General features: G+C 45.4%; 1 protein-coding gene across 1 annotated transcript; it reads left to right on the top strand.

Moving 5' to 3' along the window:
• The first annotated feature begins 590 nt into the window (after positions 1 to 590).
• LOC135913247 (uncharacterized) lies at positions 591 to 21,856 on the top strand. The gene is made up of 6 exons (XM_065445851.1): positions 591 to 670; positions 3,056 to 3,184; positions 7,839 to 7,986; positions 13,645 to 14,051; positions 20,210 to 20,463; positions 21,542 to 21,856. Exons 2-6 carry the CDS (start codon positions 3,062 to 3,064, stop codon positions 21,768 to 21,770), a joined length of 1,161 nt encoding a protein of 386 aa, XP_065301923.1. The 5' UTR covers positions 591 to 670; positions 3,056 to 3,061; the 3' UTR covers positions 21,771 to 21,856.
• The last annotated feature ends 499 nt before the right edge of the window (positions 21,857 to 22,355 follow it).

Below are 22,355 nucleotides of genomic sequence, written 5' to 3'. Positions count from 1 at the left end.
AACCATCGAAACGCGACACCAGAGCCACTAGCACGTACCCCAAAAACATGACGCGTTGTAGCGTTGCATGCATTACAGCGTGCCACTACTTTGTTTCAGTGCGAATCGCATTAACGCCGCCATTCATCGTAAGACGGGTTCTGCGGGAATTTTTTCGTTACGTCAATTCTGCACGAGTTCAATGACACCTGTGTTTGCCTTGCCATAAGCAATTTCCTTCGCAACGCAAAAAGATTGTAGTGCTAATTCAACAGCAACCTTCTGTCTCTGTTTTGAATTCCCGTGCAGATTCCGACTTGCATTTTATTTATAATTAAGTAATACTGGCCTTTTTCTTTCCTCGTGTTTTTTTCCTATATATTTTCGTTTTCCAGTATTGAAATTATTCAAGTTTTCCTTTAGGGGAGTGACACATCCGCGAAAAGTGATTCTCATCCCTGCATTCTCAAGTAAATAGTCATGTAAATATATTTCTACCCAAACTACTCGTATTTTCTTCCTCTTTTGTTTCCACCGAGCGCTTCCTCGCCTGTCGCTCGTTGTGAGCATTTGACAATCTCTGGAACCATCATCATTAATATTACGAAGAAGAAGAATGTTTCGCGCCCAGCTGAGAGGGAGGCTGATACCGTAGTCCTCGCGTCCGGCCCTCAAGTCATTCGCTCGAACGGTACGTGAACTTTGTTCATCAGCAATATTGTTGCAGATTTATGTTTTAGCAGCAGTGACGCAACGAAACTGCACTATAAACCAGCGAAATGACAGTACCTTAAGATTTTTCGTGACTGAGTACCTTCATTGTTATCGTTGAGCGTATAGGCATTAATAGAAACCTATGCCTGTTGGTGCGCACTTGATTGCTCATCTATATCGAGCTCGTGGACGATCAGTGGTTTCGTTTACGACATCTTAAAACCGACAGGTATTGGGGTCAGCGTTGTTGTAGCTATTTAATTGAGTAATTAGTTTTGATTAATATGCGCGTTACGCGCTGTCAGCATATATTCAAACACAAACAGCTCGAAAAAAAAACACAAATCAATTGTTGCTCTTCCAGGTTCACCCGCATTTGTAGAAGTGCCTTTATTTAAACTAGAAAAAACATTTGAGAATAAGTGATGCTTTAAAACTGCCTACAGAGCAATTGCACCTCGCAGTATTGTGCAGTTACACGGAACAAGCATTATGGTTAGCTACTTTCTGCTCGCGTTTCCGTTTGTGCTGATAGTGCATCGGCGTGTTGATACCCCCCCCCCCCCCCCCATATTGCTCCCTTTCTTCAACTGCATCTTGCCTCACATTCCTTGAAACAGGCGGCACGCAGGCCATAGGGAATCCTAGCAGCGGTTGCGAATGCGGACAGAGGTAGGCAGTGTGAAAAGTGAACCCGTGGTGTCTTAATTTTACGAAGGCGTGGCGTCTGTTCTTCTGACTGCGTAAACTGCCCTAATGCGCCGTGTATTGGCGGGGGAGGGGGGGGGGAGGGGGGCGGGGGAGGTGGGGTTGTTTGATTCAAGATTATAGGTACAGCGCGAGGAAGACAACATGGACAGCGGTAGACACACACATACACACACACAGCGCTGACTTTCAATAAATTTTATTTGAAAAACGCCCAGATGCGTATATCTACACCAAATCAGACCAGCATACGTCCACACGTCTCTTACCTTTGGCGACTGTAATTGGTCTAACTAAACGACACATTCTCGTGTGGCACTGCTGTACGTGGTTGGTGGGCGTTGTCTGCAGTTTTCCAAAGACTGAAACAGTGGAAACAGAACACTGGTGTTTTCTGCGAAACAACTCATTCTACAAGTTCAGTGATAGAGCATGCAGCGAACAGTGTATGAAGTGACACCAACAACAAACACATTTACGAGTTCAGCCTGGCGCTGTTCAGCGTGGAAGCGCACACTTTAGGTCGCCGAGTGACCGCGCCGTAATTGCGGCCAAACTGGGGTCCGCGTGGTGATCGGATGTAGCGTAAAGCCTTTGCTACGTATTTCAATCACTGGAGCAGCGGGTTCCTAGGTGCGACTTGAAAGATACACTGCCATGAAGGGCAATGTTATTGTAGACCTAGAAAATGCGTCTTAAGATGTTTCACATGATGTTGACACGCAAATGACAAGTTTCAGTGGCAGTCGACTCTGTGCGTATCTATCTATGGCCCTTCATCACGTTTCTTCCTCATCCTGCGCTCATAGATATACAGACCGACATTTTATTTACGGGATAGGCAGTGAGGTCAGTCATCCTGAGTTGATGGGCATTAGTACTCTACTCGGCACTTGGGAAGAAGGAATGGGAGCGAAGGTATAGGGATGAATGACGATGCTGAGCAGAAAAGGAGTGAATGCTGTCATTATGACGACGGTCATGACAGCGGCCCTATTTGAGCCGCTCGTCTAATTTGCTTTTATAGTTTTTATTGTCACTTGCAGCACCCTGCGGTTTCTGTTTACTTTAATAGGGGTTCCTCTCTTTCGCTTGTAGCGCTTTTATCGTCGGCCTTACAGTTTTAATTATCTGGCTATGGACCGAGACGGATAAATCTTTGGAAAATGGCGGTTTATGTTAAGGGGCTTTATGGGAGAGAAGAACAGAACTGAGTATGTTGCTCCCTGGCAACATTTGCCTGGCTGATTCATAAATGGATTAATTGATAGATTGAATTTCACGTCCCAAACCAAGTTAGGAGCTACAATAGACGTCGTAATGAAACACTCGGGATTCGTTTCGACTAGCTGTGGTGCTTCTACGTTGATCCAACAATCGCTACCCGAGTGGTTTGCATTCCACCCCATCGAAGTGTGCTAGCCGAGGGTCGGAACGCAATCCACCTTATACACTGTAGCAGAATCTTAAAGCCACTTCGTGTTCCAAGACGACTTTGTCAACAGGGCTCTCCCACGACAATGACTATGAGCTTCTCGAAACGTTGGCAGCGCAGTTTTGCCCCGCATTATGATTCACAGTTCGTTTTCTTCGTTGATTTTGTCGTAGCACCAGAGCTTCACACAGCTACAGCGGCTAATTCTGGCTCGTGCAGTGCGCCATGGGCATGGCCGCCGAATACGCGTGGTGGCGCAAGGTCGGTGGGCGTTGCGCGAAAAAGCGCGTAGGGTTCTTGGGGAGCGACGCTTCGACCATGGCTCGAGCGGAAGCCGCCCTCAACAAGGTACGTCTTCGACTAGTGTGCCCTTATTTCATGGTGTGTGAACTTTCAGTGTACGAATGGCAATATATACTCTTAAAAAAGTTTGCACCCTTTGGGGCGTACGTTGTCCCACAGCAAGTATCGTCGTGTCTTGCCCACATTGCCCTTCTTTAATGCTGCGAGCGTGGTACTTGCAAGTCACGAATGGGATGCGCATTATCAGCGTGATATGGCATTCTCGACAGGAAAGTAGCGAGCGCAGCGTTTTCAAGGAAGGAAACGCAAGCGAGACCGGTAAAGATAATCGTTGTGGGGCAAATATGCACCCTAAATGGTTCAAGTGTTTTAAGAGTGTCAGTAGCCGTGCCTACATTCCGCCGCTTCTACGTGAATATGCTTGGCTAAAAGAAAATACAAAAATGACTTGACGAAACTCCAGCACTTCGATCGCGTAGCTACACAATGGGAATGATTGGTTAGTAAATTGATTCGCCTAAACTTTGAGGTTGTCGATCCAAACAATATTGTGGAGTTTTTTTTACGCCCTCTCTCTCTGTCTGTCTTTCAATATTTCCAGGCACTTATATATTTCTGAACGTGGTAAGGGACCTTATGTTCTGCGCATATGCGCAATCGTTGCGAAACGATACATGTATAGCACGATATTTCGATGAAAATGATCACTTTGCAAAGTCACAAGGCCGTTTGAGGCCACAAGGACGAAGTACGCATAAGCAAGTCAATGTACTGCTGATAATTTAGAGCACGCTGTATTACCATAGTTTCAGCTTCCGTAGACATTAGTGTCAAAGAGTTTCCTAATTCTTGTAAGAAAAATTCGAAATGCAACACGGAGCTCGAGTGGCGCATCGCGCAGCGCATCCATAGACTGGGAAAGCATTTTGTTTGGCAAGTTGCACAAACGTACTTGGTGTCTGTCTAGCTCAGCTGGTTAGGGAATACACTTCGACATGTGCGAAAGCTTGCTTTTTTGGAGCCGAACGGAACATAAACTTCGTCCCAAATAACGTTTTTACGTTTTGCGAATAGGAACTTGTCTGTTACGGCCTTTGGAAAAATGCTCCTGGGTGTTCTTTCTTTATGCCGACTCATGCTGTGGTGTCTGTGACAATGAGTTCACGTTGGCTTTCGTATTTTTTGAAATTACCTTTCGTTAGCGTCTGGATGTAGCACCGTGCATGGTAAATACCATGGAAAAAAAGGAAGATTTGAACGTCGCCTTGAGAAAGTCCATGACTTATAATGCAGGTTTTCCCTGCACTATTATTATCATCATCAATGAACATAACCTACTCACGTGCCGGAATGAAACACGAAGAAGGAATAAACAATACATCTCTTCTGCTTGATTAAATGCAGCCTATCACATTGCACATAGCTTGGAGTTACGCTTGTTACAAACTTCAGATTTTCCGATCGTCACTGCCAAACCAAAGATTGCCTAGTGGATTAGGACTATAAAATACATTTCCATGTTTTATCATAGTATTTGTTCGCTTCTTATCTTTCGATAAGAAGCGAACATCTTATTATCTTTATCTTTGTCTTCGATCTTTTGATTTTTTTTATTATATAACGAGGGTCTCAAATCCGGCAACATTGATGCCTTCAGGTAGCATATGTGGGTTTATTAATCAGTTGCCTTCACCCTAAAAGATCACGTTCTCGTGACGCCTGCGGCAAAAAAGACGTTCCACGTCCGCCGCCAAGGTCTGTGAGTGGTGGTGCTGGCTAACACCCCCAGGGTTCTACTAGGACACATAAATACCCAAGAAAGTGGATGGGAAAACGTAGCCGCGGTAGCTGAATTGGTAGAGCATCGCACGCGAAATGCGAAGGTTGTAGTTTCGGTTCCCAGCTGCGGCTAGTTGTTTTTTTATCCACTTTAGTTTCCGTTCATTTATCATTTCTTTATTTCATTTATTAAGCACAAGTTATTTCCCCTATGTTGCCCTTGGTGTCAGTATTTGTTCGCTTCTTATGATATGACTAATAAAAATCGGACCCCTCGGTTATATCCATGTTTTAGCACATATTCTTTACTTCTCATGTACTACGCTTTCCTCCTTCGTTACATGTCATACTACATATAGTCATGGGCTAATACTAAGGCTACTGGTATTTTACCACTACAACAGCTGCAGAACCAGAATATCCGGATTCTAACATCAGACCCACCCCTAAAAACCGCACTTCATTACCCCACAAACTTCAAATACCACTTTTACGCTGTTTGTTTATGTAAAAACTCGGAAGGCTCCTTTAGAAAGCACCGAACCACAAATTTTCCTTTGATGCGCTCAAATCAGCTAATCCAATTTCATCCCAACCAGGTTGGTATCTAATAAAAACTATTTAACACCACTATGTACTAACTATGGCAAGCATAGTACGTTTTTTGAAGTGATTGAGTTCTCGAACATCCAATTAGGTATCAAGCAAATATAATGTTTCACGGTTTAAACAAAAGCTTTTTTCCATCTACACAAGATTGGATGTTTTTTAATGAAAATGGTAACTGCAATTCTTGCTGTTGTAACAGTTATCATTGTACCCTTCGTTAACTAATTACTTGCGTAATATTTCTTTTACTCATATTTTCTAGTTGTTCATTTCGTTATAACTTTATATTTCATGCTTTGCTCTACTGTACTGTTGTTGCATATTGCCACGCGTACTTATTTATATATTCTGGCGACCGTCTGTCACTACATGACAAATGTCAAATGTTTTCGTTCGGCGCAAGACACGCCTTTCTATATCTGAAGGTTATGGCGTGTTATCTCTGCTTCGGTCCGTTGCCTGTCTTGTCGCCAAGCCTATTGTAATGAGCTTGCGTGCGCGACGCGAATAGTGGTTGGTGTACACTGTCAAATTGCACGACCACCAGCGATTACACTGAACGGTTCCATGTATGCACACATAGCCATGTATACACACATAGCTGACGCGCCTGGTCCGCATATCAGGTCACGCCTTGCGACGACCGTGCTCGCCGCTATCATTGTGCTGAGTGTTACTTGTTTTGCTGGTCAAAAGTTTACCCAATAAACAGTTAGTTTCGTGACTTGCGTCGTGTCACTGCAGTTGTTCAGAGCTACAACAACGTGGCAATATTGTTTAACTAAGTTATTTTACTCTGTAACAAGAGGTCGCCTTATAGCCGTGTTCTATGGAACCTTATCGTGTATACTCATGTGTACATCCATGTATTTGTGCACACATTGCATGAATTAACAAAACGAAATGAAACAGAGATAAGTGATAGTGGCGTAACATGGCGTAACTTGGCGTAACGAAGTGCCACCACATAGGAATAGCATATAGGATGAGCAGTTGAAGAATACCAGCAGTTTGTTAGACGAACCCCGTTTTGGTAGGCCATGGGTAAGTGATGAGTCCGTAGAGGTAATACGGGAGAGCTACATAAGGAGCCCCCCAAAAATCTATGCGTACGTGTGCTTCACAATTACACCTAAGCATGACTAATTGGAGAGTTTTACTTTATTTTGGTGAAGATTTCACATTTCTATCTCGTTGCGTTGATCTACTGTCACCGGTCAGAAGTGCACGATGACTTTACAGGCACACTGCATTGTAAACGGCGCATGAAAAACTGCTGGTGAAGATGGTGTTGTTTAAAGTGCCAACACTTTTCTTTTAGTTATATTTAGTTTTTAGTTATATGAATGCATTAAGTTTAGAGAAACCCCGATTTAACGAAGTAATGCCGCTGCAAAGTGTACAGTTGGGAAAGTAGGTTAAAGGATTACGGACATGATGCTCTTAACAAATTTGTTTTGCGTTTTACGAAATGCATACACTTCTAAAACCCCGAAAAATGACGGGCAAGCCTACAGACGAACACAGTAAGTAATTTGACAGGATGTGCTTTTTAGAGGCAGTCGTGGTTTCGTTCCGCAGGACGTTGCTCTTTCGAAACGTCATGACACAGAAAATGTACACTTGAGAGGAGGGCATCACGACGTTTTGACACTCGCTGCGGCTCACTCAGTCATCTCATTTGTTTCTACTCGCTGTGAGGGCTGATGTTGCAGCATAGCAGACGTCCGAGCGAGCCAGAGCGGAGGTCAAAGCGTAGCAAAGCTCTGTCTGCTCTCGCGTGACCATGTTCTGTGTCATGACTGAAGAAAACGAGTAACAGCGCTGTACAACGGGGCGCGACTGAGACAGCGGAAGCGCTGACTTTCAACCCGTTGTCCAGCGCTGTTACTCACCTTCTTCAGGCATGTACGAACCAGCCAATTTTAGCTCATTATTGCTGCGTCATCACATCTTGAGATAACCACCTCCTTGTACAGGAAACTAAAATTGGCTGCTGCAATTATCTTGCTATATCAAACTCTTTTTACTGCTCTATGTCTTGCCAATATTTTTTGTTTTGTGTAGGTAGTCCAGAGTCTTCAATTAAAGCGAGATATGATAAGTCGAAAATATTATGCCACTAAACTTGTAACGTTCATATTTGAAACAACGCACGCGGGTTAAAAGACAAGCTTGTCATCCCCGTGCCTGTTCCGTTTGCGCTGTTTCAAATATGAATACTCAGTGCTGACCATATCTGGCTAGGCTAACTTTCAGCGCTGTTGCTTCTATCGCTTTGCTATTAGTGAAAAACTGACGAACCGCGCAGTGCGGCCAGAGAACCCGCTTCATCTGGCTGTGCACGGTGGTGCTGATGGCAATGGTCATGTCCAGCGCGGCGCCCTCCGCATTCACGGATGACCTGGGCGTGTCTTGGAGGCCAGCTGGAATGCCGGAAGCGGTGCCGTGGGCACCAGGTGCATTGATCTCACGATGAACTCTCTATTAGCTGGTCAGCGGTCGACATAAGCAAGAGGCCTTTACAGTACTGGAGGGGAGGGGAGGCATCGGGAACGCTGTATCGAGGTCGCAGTCGCAGTGGAGTACGTGAGACGTCATGCGCGTTCTCAAGAGGGTCTATGGTCATTAGGATACAGAAAAGGATGTAACCATGTAAAAATCTTACTGATCACAAAGCTGACGGTTAACTTATGGTACAGATAGTGCCGTGTACCTAACGTATTTAACAGTCTTTCGCGCTTGCGCTTCCTGCGGAGACGGACACGTTCCGCCGTGGTCAAAGGTGGTGGGCGAGCATGGTCAGCTCTCTGTCATGTTGCCCAGGCCGCTTCCCACAATTTATGGACCCTATGTGTCAGACGCGGGGGCGCTGTAGCCGAGTAACCGCCAAATTTTGGCAAGAAGTATTGCTCTCTCGTAAGCCTTGTAACTCCTGGTGAGCACATGCCTGAGTTTGATGGGATATGCCTACTACAGCAGAGTAAGGTCTCTGAAACGTTACCACTCCTGCCCTGATCGACAAACGTACGGCCGAGCTACGTCTTTTTTAGCGCCGAGGAAGAGGGCAAATTTTGCTCCGACTCCGTCATGCATGGCGCGACAGTGGCGCCATGTACGGACGTTACCGATCCAGGATTCAGTAAGGGTTTCTTTCATTTACGCAAGGACAGCAACGTAAGGCGCGTGAGTAGTCCGTTTGCTAAGATATGTAAGTTACGATGATTATTGTCACATGTTTGCGTCATATGTAGTTTTAGCGAGTGATCCCCTATGCTGACTTAACCGAAAGACTGGTGATTTGGGCGAGTTGGTCACAGGTCATGGCTTGATTTGGGCCGCGTGAAGCGCTGAAGTGGCGAAAAGAATATGCAGGAAGGGTTAGCGAAAGGAGGACGAACACGAGCACTATGTTTGTTCTTCTTTCGCTAAACCCTTCGTTATTTTTCTTTTCTTTTCGCCATTTCAGTGCTTCGCACTGCAGAAATCACGCCATGACCTGTGACCAACTCGCCCAAATCCCCCGTCTTTCAGTTGTACGAGAACGTGGGGAACGTCTGATCTCGGAAACGTCGCAAACTGTTGTCGTTCACTTGCTTGCATTTGCCTTTTGTTACTTTTTTGGCGATAACAAGCACACGTCTCAATATAGTGTGCATTCATTGCCTCATATCTATTGATAGGGCCCGATATTTTAGGGACGAAATACTCACACAAACAGGAAGAACCACAAACATTCTCTGCTCTGTCCGCAATTGGACAGGAGAAGGAAGTTTCTGTTAGAATTCCTCTTAGGTTTGTCGACTGATTTTCAATTTGCCAATAATGGCAAAATATATGCAGACGCCATATAAAGGAAAGCCTTAAGCATCTGAATAAACTGTAGCTTAGAATAAAATTCACTTAGTTGTAGCGTTTCTTCATGCTTGTGTGCTTATTGAGAGCGTATATAAGTTCCCTTGCGATCTACTGCGGCATCAAAGCACAGACCCTCCCAGCTACATAGCTCTTAAAAGGAGTACTGCGCGCTGTGACTGTGTGGTGACGTCACAATGGAAGGCCCGAGCTTCTGTTCAGGAAACGTGCTATGGAAAACAAAATATAGTAGTACATGTCTGCTCCACCGCTTGACGTTACAGCTTTTGGCACGAACACATTTGGTTCTCTAAAACGTTTTGATTCACAGCGCTGCAAGAAAGTCCTAAAACCGAGAGGTCGCGCTCATGTTCCTCGACAATCAGATTATGGTCGGATGATAACTTTGCAACAGCTCTAGAATATAGGGTCTGTGGCGGCCATGAAAGTGTGAAATCGAGGTGGATCATTTCAAGCTGGCCTTATGCAACAGTACGTGGAAGAGAACAACGATCGGACGAAGCGGCACGAGGATGACTTGCGCTTTTTCAGCGCGCTTTCCATTCGCCCATGTACTTCATGGTATTCGCTGTCTGAATGCGCAACGCACGTATGTAGGGTTTATTTGGTAAACATTAGAACACACGCAGTAAACTTTGGTGAGTACATACGAGTGTAGGAAGCACATGCTGAACGTGGCCTCAGTCACATTGCGCAATGTGACTGATGATCTTCACACGGCTGGCGTTAGAAGTTGAAGAGGCGTAGCCGCCCACCATATGGAATGTGGAGCGCACCCCCAAAAAATGCGTTGCTTGAAAGGGGCATTTATATAGGACACAGAGAACATGCCCATACCACACATGACCGACAACGCTGTAGCGACTAAGGAAGCAAATGAAGATACCGTGGCCGCATTTCAACGACTGCAGATCAACCTATAGGCCCATGGCCACACACATAACGTAATTCACAAAATTACATGAAGTGCTGAAACTACATCCGTTAGATGTGACTAGTAGATGAGAGCCACTCAAATATGTATCCTTAATTATCAATGGGCCTTCCTTACAATTACTAATATGTCGAACTACTTGGAGCAAAAACTTCTTTAGGCACCGCTATAGCTTGTATATAGGGTATTAAGTCGGCTCAAATCCACAATTAATACTTTGAGTAAGTATAAGTGCATTGCAAGATTTATTACTGAATAGAGTGCGTTCTCTGAACTCTGCTATATGATTCACACAGCGGGAAGAATTGTTGCCACGACTGTAGAAATAATGCTGCGATTAACGCGAGTACTATATTTTTAAGAAATGAAGGTCGTTCTTTCGTAATGTTTGTACAGTGAATGACTTTTAAACGAATTTTCAGCTCTACTGAGATGTTTGTTCTAGTAGTTCTTTGGACTGTATACGTGTGCGTTTGTAGCTCTTCTTAAAATTAAATTATGGGGTTTTACGTGCCAAAACCACTTTCTGATTATGAGGCACGCCGTAATGGGGGACTCCGGAAATTTCGACCACCTGGGGTTCTTTAACGTGCACCTAAATCTAAGTACACGAGTGTTTTCGCATTTCGCCCCCATCGAAATGCGGCCGCTGTGGCCCGGATTCGATACCGCGACCTTTTGCTTAGCAGCCCAACACCATAACCACTAAGCTGACTTCAATGATTGATGTATCACAACGCTGTTCTTCAATGGTAGACCCTTCTGCTAAAAAGACAGTTCGCGCAGAAGTGAGAAATATGGGCTGTACCTCTCGTCCGTTCCCTTGAGCCAACATCGCCATCTCATGTCTATCGGAGCCTCAAGTATGCTGTCTTTTTTCTGTTTCCTGTGCGACAGATATTTACAGTAAGATAGAGTTCCATCAATGGTGAGAGACAGTTTGTTTTTCTTTTCTTCCCCTGTCATCGATTCTAATGCAAGGCACGATATGCAATCAATGTGGCCGACACTTTGCACTTTCTTTTATTTTGTCGTACACCGACAAGAAGCCAGCAGGTTCATCCGGCGTTCCAGTCGTGCTGCTGCCGTGTGGTTAAATTGCCTTTTGGGTTCGAACAACTCAGTCAATCTGTTGCCAGAAAAATACGCAATAAACTGTTTAAAACTGCAAACATTTGCTTGTGTTCCCTCCCTACCTGCGCATGCACTCTGAGGGTGCGCAATGCGAAGCCTATAGATTTTTCATTGTCATTCTGCATGTGTAAGAAGTCATAGGCTCGTCACTTATAAGGCGCAATGACTTGCTTCTGTCAAACCACGATAACCGTAACTCATCGCTAAGAAGGAGTCCGCAGTTCCTTACTGCCTTCCATAGAAAATTGTGCAGCTGCGAATGAAACTTAGCGGCAGTTCTCGGCAAATATATCGTTTAAAAATTTACTCGAGGTGAGCTTAAGCTCGATGACTGAGGTGGGCGCCAGAGCCTTAGCTGGCCCTCACCTGAACGCTTTTCTTATCGCGGGTTGGATGCCTGGTTCATCGATCTCGTGTTTTAGAAAACGCACTCTCCTCTGCCGAAACTGACGTTATTTCGCCGTTGACGCTGACGCTGTGTTTCCGCAGCCTTTTGAGAGTATTTTCTGTCCCTCATATGCATTCTTGCACCGTTAAACCTGTAATTAGCACATATCTAAATAACCGCTAAACATGTACTGCTGGCAAGGAACTAAATGCTGGTCTGTGCCTTTTCGCGTACTGCAAAGAGCTGAAAGCGAAGCCTCAATAAGTTTCAAGTGACTGTCGTTTATAACTCGCGACGTAAGACCTAATACTGATAAGCAGATCCAACAGCTTACGGCGCCAGCAGAGCTGCCATTTCAGTGGTAGCTTTGTCCTTGTGCTGTTGCCAGACATTTCTCTGAACAAATGCACAAAATCGATATTTTACCATAAAGTGCGAGACGTGAGCAAATATTTTTAAGCGGTTTAGAACAAGGCAAATGCCGTAGAAGTTATAGGTAGCAAGCGTTTGTTAAGTGTTTGCTGCACCCCATCCAGTATTATCATTATCTCTTACTTGGGGTGTTCAATCCTATGCTTTCTTGTTTGTGCGTTTGTTATCTACGTGATCCACCATTGAAAAGCGTAGAACTGCGCATGAAAAGCGTGCAACGCGCCACACTGCGCTCCGTCGACCGGAATTGTAACGCTGCCTTCGAGAAATACAGTTTGTCTAAGAAGCAGTCATTTCAGTGAATTTTGACGAAGGAAAATAACGAAAGAATATATTCGAAAAGAGCTTCGTAGGAGTAATAGCAAGAAAGCCCAATGCCAACAAGCGGAGACACTTCCGGACCTTCCAGAGACCACCCAGACTTGTATAAGACAGCTTTCAGTACTCACCTTGACGTCAAATGAGTGGCGCCCGCAGCACTGTAACGAATGTTAGGGTGATTATTGGAGGCATATACTAAAATAACGTCTGTAAGCACATTAAATTTCAGGAATTTCGCATTCAGAAGTTCTGTAAGTCTATTGGATTGGCGATGATAGGTTGTTATGAAGTTCAGACGAGTTGACCAGCACTTCTTTTGATTTTGTTTGCGCCTGTTCAAGAAGAAAAAGCACCGGCCGCGATCTGTGATATGCTCACGAGGGGCGCCGTGAAGCAGAAGTATGTCGTGAAGAATGCAGTCCGCGATGTCTGCGCCGCAGCGGGACCGCGTACGATGTGGCATAATATGTAGCAACGTTATGCTTCAATATGGGCGAACTTTGCACAAATACCTGCGTTTTTTTCCTTTGAAGCCATAAAAGGAAAAATATATGATAAGCATGAACTTACTCGTGAGAACATTAGCCTTAGCCGAAACACCCAGACGAGTTACACAAGAAATGTTTGTCAGTATTGGTCTTTCCCAGATCACCTCCAACATGGTGCTAGTAAAACACGACGTCACATATAAAAATGACGGATTGTTGGCTAACGTAAACATACAAACAAATTCTTTTTTTTTCAGTTTGAGTGGAGGCATACCTAAAATCACATTTATTCTGTAACTGGACTATTACCTTTCAAAGTAAGAACTGTGCTCCGACACAGGCCGGTTTGCTGTATGTTCGTTAATGGACCCGTGATTGCATTTCAAATGCAAAAGAAAATGAGAAACAGAAGGAAGCCCGTAACTATTGTCAAATATTGAAATTTGAAAGCGCTTCGGCATGAAAAGTGTCAGCTTCTGTTCCCATAGCTTTCGCGGCACGCAGCATGCGCCAAGCAGCGTCTCGTTCTCTCGCCGAGGCGCAGGCTCTGCGCGTTCTTCGCGCCTCGTGGCGCGGGAGCTGGTGCACTGCGGGGCAGCGTCCTGCAAGGAGGCCGCCGCCGTCGCCACGCCGCCGCACGGGCGGCTGGTGTGGCGCGCCCCGAAGTGGTCCGGACCGCAGCGGGACCTGCTCGAGGCCCTGTACCGGCTGCCCGCCGTGCTGTCGCACCCGCTCGAGCTGCACTGGTGGCCCCACAAGGCGGTGGAGCCCTTCAGGGGACCCTTCCTGGTGCTGGTGTCGACGCGAGCCGAGAACGTCGCACGCAGGGCCGCCATCCGCGCCGGTTGGGGAAACGCGACGCGCTACCCGGCCGGCGCCTTCCGGCTCATCTTCTTCCTCGCAGCGCCCGCCAACGCGACGAAGAAGAGCGCGCAGGTCCAGAGGCTTCTGGTACGAACGCCGCATTGTATATCGATGTATACACACACGTATGGCTGGGTACCTGTCTGTCAAATCGAGACCGGATTGTAGAGTGTTAACGTGCCAAAGCGACGCGCCCACCGCAAGACACAGTAGTGCTGCGGTGCTCCGGAGTAAGTTTTGACCTGTTGCCGTTCTTTGAAGTGAAATTTTTTTTCAACGTAAGCACACGATAATTTCTTTTGCCTTCTGCCGCCACCGTTATGCTACCGCGCTGCGGCGACGAGTCGGAGAGCCCCCTCTTCTTGCTCAGCAGCACAAAACAATTACTGAGTATATCTGTACTCCTTAATACAAGCCCGGTGGTTCGCATGCGCACCCATGCGCGCCAGCACAGACGTACATGTACCACAAAAATAATTTGAATTGGGGAACATATCACCATATACTTTCCCCCTCCCAACCACGCCCGGGCCGGAATATTACATGCGGCCGCCCTCAAAGCCTCTTCAAGTTATAGGATGTAAAACCTTGGTGAGTAGGTTAAACACTTAATAAACGTATACGGACCAACTTAACACACGTTCCGTTCTTCTTAGACTTAGGTGTACCTTTAAAAACCCGGGCGATGAACTTTAATCAGGAGGCGTATTCCGTAGTGAGATCGTCTTTCTGGCACATTCATTTCATTTGTTAGGAATTGAATGGAAGAACGAGGGAATCCGTCGTGCTATAGTAGGACCATGCTTCGCGGAATTAAAGACAGATGCCCACGTAAATTATGTCATGGATGTCATTATGTCATGGAACATTGTGTCATGGATGTATGTTCATATGATTGCCGAGTTACTGTGTATTTATTTATATGGCGGCTCAGTTAAGTAAACATATCCCACACTTTATTGGATATGTTTATAATGGCGTTGTCCGCCCTTCTAATCGAGGCGGTGGAATTGGTCTATATGTTAAAGACTCCCTAACTCCTTATACTATTGACGAAATTACTTCTATGCATGCCTAGTACCGAATGTGCCATTGTGCATGTGAAAACTGCTGGAATTGCAGCTCTTTATCGACCTTCCACAGAGTATAAGTCCGAATTTATTTATTTTATGGAAACGCTACATGAAAAAAAATTATTGATGCCTAGTCCATTCCATATCGTAGGTGATGTAAACATTGACATGCTCAGTGGGGATGCATCTTGGAAACAGCTGGAAACTATCTTCGACTCGCTTGCTTGTTCAAATATTATCGCACGACCTGCTCGTCTTACCGGATATTAGTATCAGGAACAATCCCACATATATATGCGCTAGTGGTATATTATCACTCGACATGAGTGATTACCCTCCTAGTTTTAGAATTTTGCCACTTGCCAGTGATAGGCGCGACTGCCATGAAAAGTCGTACTATCACAAGTTAATTTCAGATCTGTTCAGTAAATTTAATTACGCGCTCGAAACTGCAAAATGGAACCTCGTTTTCGCAGAAAGTGCTGCTGACCAATCGCACTGCCTTCTCTTTTACACAGTTAGGGCTATCTGTGATAGATACTTCCCACTTGCTCAATGCTCTCGAGGAAAAAAACGAACTCGCAAACTCGGGATCATAAGAACTGAAAATAAAATGTATCACATTTCTGCAGACACGTGACGCTGCTGTGCTTCGAGAATACAAAAAAAACCGAAATAAAAATAAATGCCAATTTGAAAAAAGCTAGGACCTCTATTATCAAGCCACTTTTTGCTAGAATATTTCATCATCCTAGGAAGATTAGGAAAGTAATTAAATATGTTTCTCACAACTCGTAAGTGAAACGTTTCACAACACGAAATTGTAACTTTTTCTCATGGTAAAACGGAGTTGGAAGCACTCGCAGAAATCAATGAATACTTTACTAACGTCGGCGATTTTCAGATTTCCTTCAAGAGTGAACCGTGGGCCGGAACTTGTCATGATTCAGTTCTGAATGGCGTAAGCTTTATACACCCAACTTGTTGGTTCCGAGAAGTGCAAAATAGGTGAAAAGCTTATTGGGTAAAATAAGAAACAGCCTCTTGGCAGGAAATGATTACTAGTGCGCCGCACGCACCGAATATGTAGCAGCTCTTGTATCGATCTCTACTGCTAACGCACATAATTAATCGAATGCTTGAAACTGGAGTCTTCCCTATCCGATATTAAGCTTGCCCTCATTTGCCCAATACGAAAAGGGTGAAGTTACCAGCGAAATAGGTCATTAAAGGCCAATTTAGGTGCTGCTCGTGCTATCTAAAGTCCGAAGATGTTATTAACACGCGACTCGTGAATTTGATAACACCACGTAAAAGCGACGCACAGTGCGATTCTCAAAAAAGAAATCACTGAACTATCTTTATTACACGTTAAACATAAAATACTGACTAATAATGAGAATATAATTTACATTTTAGTCTTCAATGATTTTAGGAAATCGTTTGACTGCGGTAACCTTGAAATTTTGTTATTGAAACTTGTTGTTGTTGTTATTGAAATTGTTATTGAAAAAAGCCTTACATCCTTAAAAAAGATGTTTTCCTTACAGAAAGCAATTTATAAAATTCGTGACGTTATATGCCCCCTACTATGGTAAAACAAGGAGTGCCTCCAGGGTCGATTTTAGGGCCTTTGTTATTCGTATTCTGCGTAAAGGATGTATTTAATACCCCTAAGTAGCCAAAGTTAGGACTAATGTACGCCGGTGATGCCATATAATTTTTTTTCTGCGCGTACACTTATTGACTTTCAGAACACGATAAGCAACTACCCAATGCAGTTTGATAGTTTGCTTCATGCAAATAAATTAGCGTTAAACCTAGAATAATCTAATTACGGCCTATTTAAACCCACTAAAAAATCTCGTGAAATTCATCTTGCGTTGACGCTCCAAGACACCATCCTAGAAAGCGTAAAATGTTAAAAAGTTTTAGGAAGTATGTTCACCAATACACGCATAAACAAACTAACCTCGGACCTATGTAGAACAGTTTGTTTCTCATTCGAATTATCAGATCTAATCCCTTTGCAGCTTAAGAAGGAGATATATTATGCCCACTTCTACTCACGCTTATCCTATTGCGCACTAGTTTGGTAAAGTCCGACTACGAATCATAACAAATTTGAGGTATTGCAAAAGAAAGTGCTGGCAATTTTCGAGAATTATTATGGTGAACTACAAGACCTTCAAACTAATCCTGTGTTTATCAAACATACATTGCTCAAAAGGAGCAAATTATATGACTGCGAACTCATCTTGCACACATAACATAGCCTGCTATATACAGCACACACAACGTCAGCTCGTTACACGCTGCATAATGAATGGATCCCAACACGGACACGTGTAAATTTCGAAAGGCCTGCGCTCGCTTATAATATATCTGCACTAATAAATCGTGTGGCTTCACAACTTCGAACACACCATTTTATAAATTGAAGTGCCAAATAAGATTTGTTTTTGTCTAATGAGTGGGGAACCATTTTAACGCATGCGCCCCCATTTTTATGATATTTTAATTATTTATCACCTTGCTATCTTTTGAATGCACCTGAAAAGAGGTTGACAATTACCGTGACTGTTTTTGTTTTTATCTCACCCCCCCCCCCCCCCCCATTGTACAATATTTTCAATACTTCAAAGTACCCAGGGATGTAAACCCTTCGAAACTTTTGCTCTGTGTAAGTATCACTATTGTCTGCTGTCTGTGCGGCTCAGGTCCCCTCCAGCTGTCTATGGCAACTTTTTTGCCTCAAGGACAATAAAGTTGGAACAGCAAATTGGAAAAAGCGACAATCACAATATATTATTCTACCAATTTGTCAGTCAAGCAAAATAAGCTATTCATTATATACAAGAGACAAAGTAGCATCGAGAAAAAAAAAAGATGCAGAATACAGCTTGAAGAATCTGCTGCCCAATACGGAGTTTGGGTTGGTCAGTTGTAATGCCAAAAAAGCATTCTGGCAGAAGGCATATAACGATGAATGTAGAGGTTGATGTGACTAGCATTGCATCAATGTAGCGATACACCCTATTTTTTCTGCGGTAACGCGTCATATATAAGGCATCAATGCACTCTGGATCCTCTCTCGCGCTTCACATTTGGACAAACTTTGCTATCTAGTGCCACCGCTATGAAGACCGCGGGTGCCGGGTGTGCTAATATATATATTCAGAAGAGATTGTCTGAATACATGTAATGCGGGTGTTTTACCAGCTAGCAATCCAACTTGGCGTCAGAGAGGTTCATTGAACAGTGAACACCCAATGGCCCATGCCTGGTTACCCAAGCGTGTCCGACGTTGCGCCCACTTCCCTCACAACAGAAGCCCGATCCTCTACCCATTTTTGACCATGGACTTTGAAAGACACAGTGATCAAAGTTTGCGGGAAAACGGCTATATAGATCCAGCCCGACAGTCCGCTAAAAGTGCGTCAAACACCGTAAGAAAAATAATGGCGTTAAATTGCTGCTGGACGGACCAGCGGTGCTCCGCGATCGCAAATCTATAAAAGCACTCCTCTAAACGCGCACTGTGCGCCAGCAGCTCTAACCTCTGTTTAACCCGTGTCGCATTGTGAGCGAGCCCCAGGTGACGAGCAATGGCAGCTGGGTGTAGGCATTCTTAGATGATTCCGTCGCCAACGATCGGCAAAACAGATGTTCATACCGCAATGACACATCCAAAAAAGAATCTGACCACTTAGGGTGCGACCGACGTGTGGATAGACTCCCGAATATTGCGCAGCCCGTTTGAATACAATTTGCGAGTGCTTTTTGCACGAAACGGCAAGACGCCACTACAATACCCATGCGGCGCAACGCCAGAGATTTGTCTTCGACTGGCCGGACCTATTCTAATGGCTTACGGTACTGGTCTGGCGAGCCTTTCGATAACGTAGGCGAGTGCGATCTCAGAGGCCAAGTCGTGTTAGCGTCAAAGCGGCGGCTTCAGCTTTCGGTGAAGTTTGGAGCTTGTGTATTTGTTTGTTTAGTGCTGCAAAAGTACATCTTAGAGCTTGAGCACGAGCTTGTAGCCTTCTGTTTTCTGGGGTACGCTATGAACATTGTTTTTCTTTCTTATTTTCTTTCCTTGGCTTCTGTGTCGCTGTTCGGTACCGCAGTTTTCGCCGTGCAACCTTCAGTGACGCCGTTGGCCGAGCCCGTATGCGGTTGTGGCCGCCTAAGCGGCTGGTTGCTATTGTGAATTTATCCTTGTTTCACGAAAAGTGCGCAGGTCAGCAAGACACAAATGCCAACTCGCCGCTACTATGAGCGAGAAGTGATTTTGTTCCGAACAGTAATGCGGGTAAACACACTAGTGTGGATTAAAAGAATAGTAATTTGCCTTTAGGAAGTGGTGTAGCTGACCATGCGACGAGTAGTCGTTCGCATGCGTCAAGAAAGTTTGCAGCAGGTCGCACTTCGATAACGAGCTCTAATGGACGGCAAAGCCGCTTTCTCGTTACTCTATCTTCCATTCAATGAACAAGTCCCAGTACTTATCACAAGAAGTGGGACGACCTGGCGTTGAGCGCAGCTGGAATATTTTCTTACCTTGGAGCGCATGAAATCGTCGACGTTCAAGTCATGGACCCAAACGATCCCGCCGCACCTGCAGTAAGGCCACTGCTATGGATGGGACTGTTTCTCGAAGCGCCACCTACCGCAGTGGGAAGGAATGTGCGAGCACCAGCGAACAGTGTGGGATCGTGTCTTGAGGTGAAAGTTTATTTTTCTTACACTGTGGTCGCTACATGGGGATGCTGAATTTTACACGCACTCCGCCAGCTCTACGCAGAACACGAAGCCGACGAGGGTCGGAAGGATTACCTGGCAGTCGCCAGGCGATTTTGTCGGGTGGATTTATAATACAGTTAGCAGCAAGCTCACGCCGTCCACGACTGCAGCAATTGGTCACTCAACTATTCAGCAGTTCGCAGTCGCGCTCGTCGCCATGGATGGATGGATGGATGGATGCAAAACTTTAATAAGGTCTTGAGGTACGCGACTCAGCGCGCTGCGGGCCGCCCCCACGTTGGGACAGTCAGGCCTTGCCCGACCGCCGCATCGTGGGCCTTCTGGACAGCCCATAGTTGCGCCAACTAAAAAAAAAAAAGAAAATAAATTGGATAACAACGCGGCACCCTACGTTGGGTTCTGCAGAACGAGTCGGACCTCTACCTGGACATGGCGGTCGAAGCATTCGATCTCTCCTCGACCCGAGCCATGATGCTGGAGTGGGCGCCCGAGTACGCGCACAATGTGCGTCTCGTGTTCTGGGCCCGCGACGACGCAGTGGTGAACGCCGCGCTTCTGCTGGCGTGGATGCGTCGACTCTCCGCCACGCCAGGTGACGTGTTTGGTCGCGTCGCCGGAGTCCCCGACCGTGGCGCTAGATGGCAGGGCAGCCGGATCACGTGAGTGAACGTGTTGCGCGGCGGCTTCAGAATCGCTGAATGGATGAATGGATGCCAGCCGTTGTTCAAGGCATAACGATTTTGCGCGAACATCTCAGGTTTGTACAAGCTCGCAGAAATACATTCACAAAATCTGCAGCGAATTGCACTCATCTTTCAGGTAATGCGTTTGTGCAGTGTGCGAAAAAAATGAGGGAGGAAAAAAGCTGGATGGCTCATATTTATCGCTTAATTATCAAAGTGGGTGAGGGGCAGGAAGCTTCTACCAAAAGCACACACTTATCGCACTGGCTGACTTCAATTTGGTTGTTATATGACAGGCTCCTTTTGTAGGCAATAATTTTAAAAAGTGATTTCCAGAGATTGCGTTGCTTAAGAATGTCATTGGCGATTATAGCGCCAATCATGATGTCCACCACATCTGTAAAGCTTCGGCAGTTGAAGTTGGTCTCGAATTCAGTTGTCGGCTGAATGACGTAGAAATCCGATTTGTATGAATATTTGACAAAGGGTAAATGAGACATCCACCGAAACGTTGCTAAGTGTGAATCTGTGTGTATATCATTGAGTTAGCTTTGTCGTTTTAAGGCGCTAAGCAGTTAGGGTACAGGGACCCTAGCGGCAAGAACATGCATTAAAGGAGGTTTACCTGAATAATTATTCCTTTGCATTTCTTCGTTGCCAAGAACTCAGGGGGTGGCCGCAGAAATATGTCACTCCGTTTGTTCGGAACTAAATAGGCTCTGATGTGAGATGCAATGCTACATCAGAATATAGACGGAAAATGTGGTGCATTATTTTTGTTTCGTTTCAATACAAACATTGAGAAAACCCTCTCTAGCCTTCGTAGCACGCAGCCTACAGTATACTGGCGTTGCTCGTGCCATACGACAAAGCACGATACCTTCGCACTGTCACGACAGTGCCGGGCCACGAGGATGCTCACCAGCGCTAACATTTTTACACGTGCAGCACGTCGGGCATGTTCTTGCCGCTAGGGTTACCGTACCCTAACTACTTAGCGCGTTCAAAACTCTGTGACTCTAATCTTTACGTCATACATGATGTCCATGCGTAGTTACTTGCCCTGGAAACGGCTAGAGCAGTGCGCCTACTTCCTGAAGATGGCCGCACTGGTGCGAATGAGCAGCGTCTACGAGGACGTGCCTCGCCAGTTCAGACAGAACGACGCGGCGGGAATCGTGGTGCCCTCCCTCGCCAGGCGTGCGAACCTGAGTCTCGTGGCCATCGGCGGTTTTGCGCCCTGCGCCAGTGGCGCGTGGTACGCCAACAGGACTATATCCTGAATGACCGAGAGAGTCGCTGGCTCCTGAGGATCTCAGGCCAACTCTTGGACTTAGGCGCAATAAAATTCGTGACCATATTGGTTTTACCTGCTGTAGAAACGTTTCTTTTCAGAGTTTACAGCCTAACGCCACGGAAATGTATTTATCTTATTTATATACTTGCTTAAAATTCTCTGAATGCCGTTGTGGCATCACAGAGGTGAGCGGTACAATAGTGGTAGATTGTTGCATACCTACTAGCGCTGTCAAACGTACAGCTGTGATCGCGATCGGGGCTGATCCGGAATCACCTTGATCCGGATCGAGTGTTTTCGCACGGCCATTTGCGTTCGCGAACTTGCGAGTGCCGGATCCCGACAATCGCGATCCGTGAATCGCGATCAGGCCTCTTGATCGCGATCGCAGGTTGACGTCTGCGCCCTTTAGGGCAGTATCCCGAGAACGCTCAAAGCAAAAAGTGAAGACAACTCAATAAAAAAAGATGTTTAAAGGCATTTGTATCAGCAATAGCAAGTTGTAAAACTGTAGTATTGTGGAAATTTAAGAACATTCTGCGAATCTGGATTTGTAGCCAACTCATTATGC

This window comes from Dermacentor albipictus, chromosome 5 (genome assembly GCF_038994185.2).
Source record: "Dermacentor albipictus isolate Rhodes 1998 colony chromosome 5, USDA_Dalb.pri_finalv2, whole genome shotgun sequence".
Taxonomy (NCBI): domain Eukaryota; kingdom Metazoa; phylum Arthropoda; class Arachnida; order Ixodida; family Ixodidae; genus Dermacentor; species Dermacentor albipictus.
The sequence above is the reverse complement of the archived record's forward strand: the minus strand, read 5'-3'. Positions and strand labels throughout refer to the sequence as shown.